Below are 13,022 nucleotides of genomic sequence, written 5' to 3'. Positions count from 1 at the left end.
GATAGAGTTTGGAGAGCTGGTACAGTTGACATTAATACAATATATGAGATTTCATCATCTGATCGTCTCACAGTGTGGATAATTAGCCTTTGTATGTTCTCTTTTTGAAAATCCTACAAATTTTCTTTGAGCAAATGAAGACCAGACTTTGGTTGCAAAGTTATTTCCACATTAAAAATAACATTTTATCTAGTGTTAACTCACTTGATACCCACTATTCTATCAGATTTTCTGGTTGGAGACAGATTTTGTGGGTAGTTGTATATCCCTTGCTTAGAAGTGAGTATGTGGTGTTGGTTTAACTGGATTAGGTGAGGCTGGGGTTAGACCTCCTAACACTTTCTTACATGGCCCTTCCTAGTTTTGAATCAACAGTATTTGGAGGCCCTCGCCCTGCTTGATATCAAACAGCAGAAGATGGCTCAGGAAAACATGTGCCAGGACACAAGTGGCTTTACCGAGGTTTCAGGTCTTGAGGTAGGTAAGCAGGTATGAAAGTTTAGTAGGAGGGAAATTTTCCACTTCCATTTTCTTTCTGCTGTCGCCATCAGCTCCACTTCTAGGATAGAACCATACTTAGCAATTTGAGACTGAGGGTGAGAGAGGCCGAGGTCCACTCTTCAGCCTTGCTGGTACCATACCTTTCAGGTACAGCATTCTTGGACATTAGGGGATGTGCTAGCCACTTCCTGTCCCTTTTATTTCCTTTTTCTACAGCTTTAGCAGAAAGTATGTTAGTAGTATCTTCCCTGGGTAGAGGCTTACAGCATCAGAGTACTTTCCCACACATTTTTTAATCTGATCTTGGTAATGGTCTTGTGAGGGCTGCAAAGCAGGTATTATCCCCATTTTACAGATGAGGAAACTCAGGCTCAGATAGTTTTAGTTACTTTCCCAAAGTGATGCAGTCACTCTGGGGTTGAGCCAGGTCCAGGACAAAGATCTGCTGATGCATTGCTAATTGCTTACTGAGGTGTGAAAGGTCTTACAAGTGTCCTGGGGACTCATGAGAAATGAGCCTACCAGTGGAGTGAGAAGGGGTAGCCATTCACTTATTATAGAACTTCAAATAAAGCAACTACTACTAATAATAGCAAATACATAGTCCTTAGTAAGTGCCAGGCACTGTTCTAAGTGCTTCACATAGATTAACACATTTAATTTCTCACAACTACCAAATAAGGTGAGTACAGTTAAATCCCTATTTTACAAATGAGGTAATTTTTGCACAGAAGGGTTCAGTGATTTGCCCAAAGTCACAAAGCTACTAAGTGGTGGAGCTGGGATTTACACCCAGGTAGAGTTTAGAGTCTGTGCTTTTGATCACCATGCTCTACTGCCTGGGTGGAAAACTAGTGTAATAGCAAAAAAAAGAAAAATAAAAGAAACTGAACGGAGAGAAAGTTCAGAAAAAGCGTGCTTTATTATAATCTTGAGTAGGCTCTAAGTAACTTTATGGCAGGCAAGAAGAAGGGCCCTGAGCCAGTTGATGAAGGAGCACTGAGGTAAGGACATAGAATTAGGATGCAGAGGTCCTTGCAGAAACCTTGCATGTTTATATTGGCCCTACCCAGGTCTTAAGTTGCTTTTGGCAACTTTCACAGGGACAATTATCAGGAGCCGGAAGTTGAAAAGGGAAGATACCAATCTGCCACATAGCCGCCATTTGTACACTTGAGTCAACTGAAAGCTCACTGTGTACTTCACAGTTATCATTAATGCGAGAAGGAATTTTCTGAAATAGCCTTTACATTAAGAGAGACCGTGGAATCTTCCTGTCTAAACAGTCTCTAAAATAAGATTCTACTTTAAGCCAGTCCATGTGAAATTTATAGCAGCAGGAAGCTTAGACAATAATTTTATAGTATGTTCCACATGAAACTTTAAAAGATATGGCACAATATGTTACATAGACCGCCTCCATTAAATTGGAAGCTGTTGGAATATTTTGGGAAAGCAACTTGTGGTTAGTTGCCAAAATGGGTTTTAAAAAAAAGTACAACAGTTCTTACTTTTCTTCTGGCTACAGTGGTCAACCAGGAGTGACCCACATGGACTCGTTTCTTCATTGTGATCCAAAGACAGGTTTTGAAGGATCAGGGCCATATGCAATTCCAGAACAGTGGCTGAGCCAAGAAATATATAAGAATTTATTACATGATCAGAGACCATTTTTTTAGGAGTGGCAGGATGATTGTTTTCCTTAAAATTCACTCATCGTTTGAGCATGCATCTCTCCTGGCAGGACCTGACAGTAATGAACGCTGGGTAGCAAGGCCAAACCCAGTCACAGGAAATCCATATTGTGGATGTTTATATTCACTTCGTTAGGTCTAGTTCCTGCCAAGAACTCGGAAGTGTAGGAAACTGGTACCAAGTGCAAGGTTTCGGAGCGTGCGCAGAAGGAATGCAGAATTCCTGTGTATTTTTGTTCCAAGTAATAACAGTCTCCTCATTTGTAGTTCATTTCCCCTTGGGTCCTGAAATCATGGTCTCAGCTTCCTATTTTTGTTTTCCTTTGCAGCTTCTTTGAATTAGGTGCTTGAATAAAATGTGCATGGGTTTGTGTGTGCGCCCCGTGTTTGTGTACGGCTGAGCAATGTGACACTTAGTAACGGATAATTCTTTTGGATTTAAAGCTTGCAGTTCTGGGAGCCTGCCTTTGTCACGGTCCCAGAGGGAGCCCCTGTACCTGTGCCAGACTGGCAGCATCTACTCAGAAAATGCTCCTTCAGGTCAAACAGGAGGTATTGTGTTATCAAAACAGTAAAAGCTTTGGTTTTGCTTCTCCATTAACACAAAGTAGAATAAATGGAAGTATATGTAATAATTAGCTTAATTTGGTAGTCTTTGGCTATGGAACTTATCCTTAGTTTTAAATGATAACATTAACGTATAAACTGGATTTTGTTTACATTACTTGGCACGATATTGCAGCCATGAAAAGTTGTTTGCTTGTGTTTTAGTTAATATTTCCTAAGTTCATATTTCTTTTGTCTATATGTGGCCCTAAAATTACTAGATATTAGAGGAAAAGGCACACATGCTTAAAATCACCAGTATGTGCAACACTGATTAGCCGAGAGATAAACATGAAGCTTATTAGAAAAGCTGCAAGGTACAGTGGAAGGAACCTTTGTGCCAGCCAGACCTAGGTTTGAATCTCAGCTCCATCATTTTCCAGCTTTGTGGTTTTGGACGCATATGTTAAATGGAGGCTGATAACTAGTTTGGAGGGTTGTTGTGAAAAATAAAAAACGGTAGACATATAATGTTTAGCACAGGGCCATGCCTGGCATTTAATCAAATGATAGCTGCCATTATAATTAGGCTTTCACAACAAATACAGTATGGACCATAATTTTTAAAATGTTTTTATTGAAGATTTGGAATTTAGTCTTCAGAGTATATATGAAAGCAAACAGCTAAACATTAGCAATTCATCAGGAAAAGCATAAGATTACAAAGATCAGAGGCAGCTGTGAGAGGTATCTGAAAGATGGTATTCATAATTGTTTTCAGTGGTATTTTCTGGCATGGCCCAAGGCAGAACTGAAATGCAGCCATTGGCATCCTCCCTTCTTCCTCGCTGGGCAGGACATACACAAGGCCCATCTAGGATATTGAGGTCTAAGAGGAGTAGGATTACCAGGGAACTGACAGGCACAAGAGAAACTCCTGGTAATCTAGTTCAGAGTGGGCAGCTACTGCAGAAGAGAATGGCATGTACTAATTAGATTAAGTGGATGCACTAGATCAAGGGCAGGCAGAAGACTCCTACTAGGCAGGGAGACTGCATTTGCTAATCTGACTCAGCATTCAGGCAAGAATTGTTCTGGTTTTGCCTCTAACACCTCTCAAACTTTCTTTCAAAACCAGTTGGAACTTCTGCAGAAGAGTAAAGAAGAAGCCTACATAATGGCAGATGCATTCAGAATTGCATTTGAGCAACAATTAATGAGGAAAAATGACCAGGCGCTAAGATTGACACAAATGGATAAAATGTGTAAGAAAGCAACAAAAGGGACAAATTGGAAGCACCTTAAAGATGATGGTAAATATGAATTATAATGGTAATAATCAGGTGTAATTTCAGTTGTTTTTGGTTATAATCATAGTTGATTAAGCACAGTTAATATGGTGAATATAATTGAAATTTCACATATAGTTAGGATTTATCTAAAAATGTAACAACTATGGGAAAAAAGGAGTCACTGGGTGTTACTTACGCAGATGAAACCATAAAATAACAGGAGAATCTCTTTTTTAGTAGAGATTTTTAGTGGAAAAAATTTATAATAAGAGCACTAGAACCCAACAGTGGAACCCAACATTAAATTTATCTATCTAATTAAACTTTATTGAAATGTGTGACTTTGGAAGGAGACATTGAGCAGTAGAGGAATAATCTTAAATTGGACAAATTAATAAAATATTCTTATAAAAAGTGAAACAGAAGTTAAGGTTTGGTTTTGGTTCACAAGCCTATCAAAAGTTCATGGCCATTTTGGAGTCATTATGGTATTAGTGTAAACAAAATATATAAAAATGGCATGAGAGAATAAATTGCCATTGAAGTATGTAGACTGTCCAATATAAACAAAGTAGCTGTTGTTTTTTAGAAATTTTAGTTTCTCTAAATGGTCAATCTCAATTTTCATTTGTAAGTATTATTCAGTAGGCTTCATATGGCTCCAATTTAAAATTCCAATTTGAAACCATTTATCAGTCAAGAAAGATTAAAGTGAAGTTTATTAAGAAGTGTAAATTTCTAGTATTCAAATTCTGACATGACCCTGTTTCTAAATCTTTTTTGACAAAATCTATAATCCTAGTTCCAGTATCTCTCATTTTCAGATTAATTTAGGACCAATAAGAATCTTATAGTATTAAAAATGAAACTTTTAATAGTAGATACCTAATTTTGTTTGAAATATCTCTTTTCAAACAGTGCATATTAGCATTAGTATATGGGTCAAGTGTTGTGAATTTTAGCTTCATTAACTAAACTTTACCCATCTCTTTGCTGAAGTGTTAAGAAATAGCTTATAGGGATAATAAAAATAGAAGTAGTAAACAAGAACTGTGAAAGCAGATTATAAAAGCTATGTATTTAGAGTCAGGTGGAAGTCAGGGCAAAAGGGGGGAAATAATGTTCCTCAGCTCTTGTTCGTTCTTAATCAGGCATTCCACATTGTACTGAAATTAACTTCTAAAGGTGTTTTCTGATATGAGATTTACGGAGGCCAGTGAGCAAATATAATGGCTAAGTCCTCAACAGTCACTTATAATAGATAAAAAATTAGTATTTACGTGGCTGTTTTCTATAATAATTCCTTGATAAAAGATAAAGGTATAACCTTAATGTCAAGGTAAGTGATTTGCCAGGGGAATAAGCTAACATAGTCCAATGTACTTAGCCTTTGAGGAATTGGTGGAAAACATTAAGAATATCTAGTTCTACCGTGAACAACAAATGTGTAGGTGATCTTCCTCAAGCACCTCTTCTTTCAGTGAGGCCCTTGATAGGAGCTGGATTGCAAAATTTTCAAAGGTATACTCTTAGAGGGCAGCCTAGGTGTTTTGTGTTAACTGAAGTCAAATCCCTTTGAAAATCTGATTTTGTTTTGATGGAAGGTAGAGAGAAGAGTAGGGAGAAAGAAGCGGTAGATTTCATATTCAGTTCAGCACTTGTACTCATTTTATATTCCAGAATTCCTGCCTTTCTTAGCTTTTTACAGAATTCAGGAACTTTTCCATAGAAAATATGATTTGAGAGGTACAGCTCCCAATCTTTGCTTTCCGTTAAGGTACTGAGAGAGACTGGAAGCAGCATTTAAAATAACTAGTTCATCTCTGAAGAGCCTTTACAAGTCCGTAAAAGGTTTAGTAGCTCTTTGTGAGTTTCTTAGTGACAAGACTTTGATTCATTTTAATATACTTCAATAATCTGGTACAAAATGATTGTTACAGGTCATTTTCTTATTTGTGGTTAACACTATGTTAACTTTTCTTCTTGATACGGCTGCTTAGACAAGTTCCGAGAGAGAGCGTATAAGCATGTTTCCTTGTTTTTAGCTTGAAAATAGAGAGATTCATCCACTCTCAGAACTGGTGAGCTGGTCAGCTTGTCTGGCTTTTCCCCTTGGCCACAGCTGCTATTGAAGAAGGTCAGGTGTGCGGCCCAGTCACTGGGGTTTATCAGGATTGGGTGGAAAGGGAATTGTCCCTTTAGACTTTATCTGATCATTAGACCATTTGCAGAGCATTCTAAAAACATTCTTGAAACTTGCTTTGTATAAATCTATAAATTTTGTATTTTCTGCTACAAATTGCATCCTTTCTATGGATGAAGAAGAGTATCAGTGTACATATTGCAGGATGTGGACTTTTAAGCGATATGTCAGTAGCTGGGCTAGGTGCTTTCACAACTGTTTTGTTTTTTTTAATTGTGATAAAATATGCATAAAACTTACCATTCTTTTTTAAGTAGGTACATTTTTTTTAACATCTTTATTGGAGTATTATTGCTTTACAATGGTGTGTTAGTTTCTGCTTTATAACAAAGTGAATCAGCTATACATATACATATATCCCCATATCTCCTCCCTCTTGCGTCTCCCTCCCACTCTCCCTATCCCACCCCTCTAGGTGGTCACAAAGCACCGAGTTGATCTCCCTGTGCTATGCGGCTGCTTCCCACTAGCTATCTTACATTTGGTAGTGTATATATGTCCATGCCACTCTCTCACTTTGTCCCAGCTTACCCTTTCCCCTCCCTGTGTCCTCAAGTCCATTCTCTATGTCTGTGTCTTTATTCATGTCCTGCCCCTAGGCTCTTTAGAACCATTTTCTTAAAACTTACCATTTTAACCATTTTTAAGTGACAAGAAGTCCATTCACATTGTTGTATAATCATCACCACCATCCATCTCCAGAACTTTTTCATCTTCCCAAACTCTGTACCCCCATTCAATACTAACTGCCCACTCCCTTCCCCCAGCCCGTGCTCTATTATTTAATGGCACAGCAACCCAACAATAGAGCATAGGTACTATTATTCTCATTCTGGAAGTGAGGACATGTAGCTCAGAGAACTTGTCCAACATGATACCATTAGGAAGTGGTTAAATGGGGATTCAAGTCCAGGTCTTTCTGGCTCTAAAGCAGAGTTTGCATGGTTCAGAGGCCACCTGTCTGCAGACATGTTTTGTTGGGAGTGAATAGTGTTCTCAAATATTGTGGGCAGGTGGCTAACCTTCACACTGGGAGATTTCACATGCAGATGTGGATTGCTGGCTCCTTTGGAAGACTGAGATTATCAGGTAGCACAGGCTGCATTCTCCCATGGGCAGCTGCTGAGCAATGAGAGTGGCAGGGCGCTGCTCTGGGTTCTCACACTGTGGCCTCTCACCTGCGTTTGCCATCCTGGCTCTAAAGTCTGCTTTTCCCACTGCACTGTGCTGCCTGACTCACTCGTGCTAGAGGTCACCTGAAGAGGACAAGGTCCTGACTGATTTAGGAATGAATTAGCCTTGGTTCACACTTACCCCTTTTTCTGGAAGTACTTCAGTGAGTGTCTTTTTGTGTCTCAGCTGGATTTTCATGTTCCATTTTAGGGTTACCATCACAAAGGAGTAAGAAGACCTTAGGGCAGAAACTGTTGGGTATGCTCCCTTTGGAAAACAGTTCTAAGAGTACTGATGACCAGCATGATCCTCAGGAAGTCTTTAAGATGCTAATAGATTTGGTTAGTATCTTTGCTTTTTGTTAGAGGCTGTGGATGAGCTTATCTTTTTCCTTCCTATTAATTCAACTCTTTATCGCTCTATACTTGACTTTTATGCTCTGTTCCCATTTCAGGTACCATTTTCCAGAATTATGATCTTCATCTCCTTTAACACCCCACACATGCTTCCCACTTCTCCCATCCGTGTTCTTCCTGTGCAGCTTTAAAGCTCCACCTCTGAAAAGAGGAGGCTCCCTGAAATTAAGTCCAGGCATCTCCGTCATCTGCAGTTACATATACAGTTCATGACAAGACTTATATATTCAGGAATTTTTCAAGTGTTCAAGGAACTTCCTCATGCATTCTATCCTTTAATCATTACCACAACCCTGAAATCGGTCCTGTTATCCTCAATTTCATAGATGACTATACAAAGAAACTCATGTTATATGAACATACTTATCTATAGAAGAGTATTAAAGTTTATTTGCATATAAAAATATTAAAATTTTTATATAAATAACTTCAACATTCTTTCACAGAGGTAAGTACATGTTGGTATTATATATACATATATACACATATACACACATACCATGTAAATATATACTTTCTTCTTTCTCCTCTCTCTTCAGATGACTTAAAAAATTTTTCAACAGAAAGAACGCTGTTTTCTATTTTTCCTTTAAAAAAAAATCCTCAGTAACATGTAGCATTAATGCTTAGGAATCAGTGGACACCTAATTGATTTATTCATACTGACTGGCTTAGATTGGAGATTGAACATTTTCATGAAATACTTCTGACTATAGCTCTGTACTCTGTGATTTACTAACTGGTACGTTTTTAATTTCTGTGCATGCAGTTAAATGATAAAGAAGAAGCTTTGGCTCATCAAAGAAAAGTTAGTTACATGCTTGCTCGGGCTTTGGAAGACAAAGGCACCACCTCAAAAGAAAATAAAGGAAAAAATCCTATGAAAGACAATTCTCCATTATTAAAAAACCCCTGGCAGAAGACTTCAGAATTCCCTGTTTTACGTGATCCTGTACATTCAAGTGTTCAAATTTTTAATTCTGTGGGCTGCATTTTTTCAATTCAGCACTTTCAAACAGATCAAAACTACACAAGAACTCTTAAAAGATCCTATTCTTTGCCATCAAATATCATGTACTGAAGACAAACCAGTTGAAATTAGAACTGAGAGCTGTTTATATTAAGACTTTGAAAACAGACCATGTAAATGTTGCTACATCTTCAGAAGTTGTATGTTTTCCGGGTATTTCTAAATTTGGGGAAGCAGCTTAAATAAATGTTCTCTACAAGAAATTTATTAGTATTCTGTGTTGACATATTTCATTACTATATTTTTGAAATTTTCAGTATTTGCCAACATCTTAAAAACAAATAGTGATTTTGATAAGAAAATTAACTATTTAGATTGACTTATAGAGATCTTTGGCTCAAGCAACAACAGGAGTGACTGAATGTTAATTTTTGGAATACATTTATCTGGTTTTGTGTTTTTCTGGATTTTTCATTTGCCATATAAAGTTTAAAAATAATTTCCTTCACTTCAATAAAAAAGTTATTATGGTGGGACTTTGGCAGCAATATATTCAAAGTCATTGCTAGTTACCTATTTCATAGCTTCCTTTTCGTCAGAGTGGTGACATTCTGTAGCCAGATCTACGCAGAATTCTGGCATTTAGGCCACTCTGAATTAACTTCTTGGTTTTGATGCTGAATTTTAGGCCATTTAAAATTATTTTCTCTTTCTAGAAATATTACATAGTAATAATCTTTAATACCTTTTGGGAATATTACTATATTAATAGCATCACAATGATATCAAAGGAAGTGCATTACCTTGTCAGCAGTTATAAAACTAATCTCTAGTGAAATGATCTCTAGTGAAAAGAAATTACTACTAGCTAACAGTAGGATAATAAGGTAACAATATAAACCATTTATAGTTGTGTTACAGGAACAGCACTGGTTGGCATTAATAATAAAAGCTGAAAAATTGGCAAATACATTTTGAAAAAAGGAATAATGAGGATCTACTGTTACCAGATATTAAAATGTATTATCCTATCAACTATACTCCAATATAAAACAAAAATTAAATTAAAAAAAAGTCCTGATGGTAATACAAGCTACATTATTTAAAACAATGTAACAGCAGGTCAATGAGAATCGGATAAAGACCATACACACCTAGTATATATAATAATTTAACATAAAAGGTAGGGAAAGGAAGGATCTGGGATTATTTAATAATACCAAAGTGGGAAGTGTAAAAAAAATCAAATTATAAAAACTAGAAAGAAGTATGTGTATATATAAAACAAACTCAAATAAATTGATAAAATTTATATTCCAATTGATAAATGGACAAAGAATCTGAATCAGTCTCAAGTAAAGGAAACAAAAGCAAAAATAAACAAATGGGACCTAATTAAACTTAAAAGCTTTTGCACAGCAAAGGAAACCAACAATATGAAAAGACAACCTACTGAACAGGAGAAAATATTTGCAAATGATATGATAAAGGATTAATGTCCAACATACATAAACAGCTCATACAACTCAACATCAAAAAAACAAACAACCCAATTAAAAAATGGGCAGAAGTCTTGAAAAGATATTTTTCCAAAGAGGAAATGCAGATGGCCAACAGGCACATGAAAAGATGCTCAACATTGCTAATCATCAGGGAAATGCCAATCAAAACCACAATGAGACATCACCTCACACCTGTCAGAATGGTTGTCATCAAAAACACAAATAACAAATGTTGGTGAGGGTGTGGAGAAAAGGGAACCCTATACACTGTTGGTGGGAATGTAAACCGGTGCAGCCACTGTGGAAAACAGTATGAAGGTTTCTCAGAAAACTAAAAATAGAACTACCACATGATCCAAAAATTCCACTCCTGCGTATATATCCAAAAAAACCAAAATCATTGATTCATAAAGATACATGCACCTCAATGTTCACAGCAGCGTTATTCACAATTGCCAAGGTATGGAAGCAACCTAAGTGTCCATAAACAGATGATGGATAAAGAAGATGTTGTATATATATACACGCAGTGGAATACTACTCAGTCATAACAAAGAACGAAATTTTGCCATTTGCAGCAACATGGATGGACTTGGAGGGCATTATGCTAAGTGAAATAAATCACAGAGACAAATACTGCATGATATCACTTGTATGTAGAACCTAAAAAAATACAACAAACTAGTGAATTTAACAACAAAGCAGCAGACTCACAAATACAGAGAACAAACTAGTGGTTGCAGGGGGAGGGTTCATATAGGGGTGGGGAATGGGGGTACAAACTATAGGGTGTGAGATAGGCTCAAAGATGTATTGTACAACATGGGGAATACAGCCGATATTTTGTAATAACTAAATGGAAAATACCTTTAAAAATTGTATTAAAAAAAAAACTGAACCAACAGTTCACAAAGGAGGGATTATATATGATTAGCAACACAGTAGAAATCAAAGAAAAGTAAATTAGAATGAGATACCAAATTAGCAAAGACCCCAAACATTATGAATGCTAGAGATTATGAAGTGAAATAGATTCTTACATAAAGGTTAACGAATGCATACATTTGGGATCTCACATTCAATTTTTTTGTGCATATACTCATAAGTGAAGCTGCTGGATCATATGGTAATTCCATTTTAAATTTTTTGAGGAAACACCACAGTTTCCCACAGCTGCTGCACTGTTTTTATACATTCCCACCAATAGTTTACAAGGGTCCCAATTTCTCCACATGCTCACTAACACTTGTTATTTTCTGGGTTTTTTTGGTAGTAGCCATCCTAATAGGTATAAGGTGGTAATCTCACTGTGGTTTTGACTTGCATTTCCCTAATGATTAGTGATGTTGGGCATCTTTTCATGGGCTTTTTTGGCCATTTCTATATCATCTTTGGTGAAATGTCTATTTCAAGTCCTTTGCCCATTTTTTATTTGGATTTTGTTGTTGTTGAGCTATAACAACATATATTCTTCACATATTCTGGATATGAACCCCTTATCAGATACATGATTTGCAAATATTTTCTCTCATTCCATAGGTTGTCTTTTCATTCTATTGATTATGTTCCTTTGATGCACACAAGCTTTTAATTTTGATATAGTCCAAATGGTCTATTTTTTACTCTTGTTGCCTGTGCTTTTTGGGATCATATCCAGGAAGTCCCTGCCAAATCTGATGTCATGAAGCTTTTCCTCTATGTTATTTTCTAAGAATTTTTATAGTTTTAGGCCTGGTGTTTAGGTCTTTGATATATTTTGAGTTAGTTTCTGTATACAGTTTAAGGTAAGGGGCTTCTTCATTTTTAAGAACTACTGAACAGCTGCTGGGGGTGTAAACTGATACAACTACTTTGGAGAAATATGGCAATATCAACACTAATTGAAAATACACACTATGACGTCACGATTACAATTCTAAGTATGTACATTAGAGAAACGCTTGCATGTGCATATAAACAATCCTTTTTAAATAACCTAAATGTCCATGTGACAGAATTCTAAAGATGGCCCTCTCATGATTCCTGTCCTGATTATTCAAGCACTAATCTAGGAACTGCTATGAAGGGATTTTTAAGATGTATAATTAAGCCCTTAGTAAGCTGACATCATTTATCAGGTGAGTCCTTAAAAAAAAAAAAAAAAAAAAAAAAAAAAACGGCAGAATTTTCTCTCTTGGCAGCAGATGAGGAAGCCAGACAGATGTGACACTGTTGCCGGTTTGCAGATGGAGAGTGAGATGCAACAAGGCAAGTGGACTGCCTTAAGAAGATAAGAGAGGCCCCTGGCCGACAACCAGCAAGGATAAGGAGGCATGTGCATTAAAATGGCATAAACTGTATGAATTCGGAAGCAGATTCTTCCCTAGAGCCTCAGAGAAGAGCCCAGAGTCCAACTGACACCTTGATATTGGCCTATGCAAAAAAAACACAGTTGAGCCATGAGAGGTAACTGACCTACAGGACGGGGAACTAAGTTTTAAAGTTTTGAGTAAGAATAAAAATGCTGTATGAGATGTACCGTCTACCACTGAAATTCTGAGACCCAAAACAGTACTGTATACTACTACATGCATTCTTATAAAATAGCAGTGTAAAATCATGGAAGGACAAACTCATTTCCTGAGAGCCATTCTCTTTTGGGGAGGGTAAAAAGGAAAAAATAAAATGGAATGATGTATTAAAGGGAGCTCAATTTTATCTGTAATGTTATTTTTTTTTCCTATTT

The 13,022-nt window shown here is 36.8% G+C and overlaps 1 protein-coding gene across 6 annotated transcripts in view; it reads left to right on the top strand.

The window, feature by feature from the left end:
• CCDC125 (coiled-coil domain containing 125) overlaps positions 1 to 9,062 on the top strand; it is a 32,156-nt gene extending 23,094 nt beyond the window's left edge. For 4 of the 6 annotated variants that reach the window (XM_082373836.1, XM_082373837.1, XM_082373840.1 and 1 more), the window contains 5 exons: positions 362 to 477; positions 2,640 to 2,747; positions 3,880 to 4,054; positions 7,620 to 7,750; positions 8,595 to 9,062. In XM_082373836.1, the coding sequence (XP_082229962.1) occupies positions 362 to 477; positions 2,640 to 2,747; positions 3,880 to 4,054; positions 7,620 to 7,750; positions 8,595 to 8,906 (842 nt within the window). In that variant the 3' untranslated portion in view covers positions 8,907 to 9,062. The remainder of the gene's footprint in view (positions 1 to 361; positions 478 to 2,639; positions 2,748 to 3,879; positions 4,055 to 7,619; positions 7,751 to 8,594) is intronic. The other 2 variants (XM_082373839.1, XM_082373841.1) reach the window with 2 other exon arrangements.
• Positions 9,063 to 13,022: the final 3,960 nt, after the last annotated feature.

The sequence above is a fragment of the Balaenoptera borealis genome (genome assembly GCF_965194805.1).
Source record: "Balaenoptera borealis genome assembly, chromosome: 2".
Classification (NCBI taxonomy): domain Eukaryota; kingdom Metazoa; phylum Chordata; class Mammalia; order Artiodactyla; family Balaenopteridae; genus Balaenoptera; species Balaenoptera borealis.
This window is presented reverse-complemented; position numbering and strand designations above follow the sequence as displayed.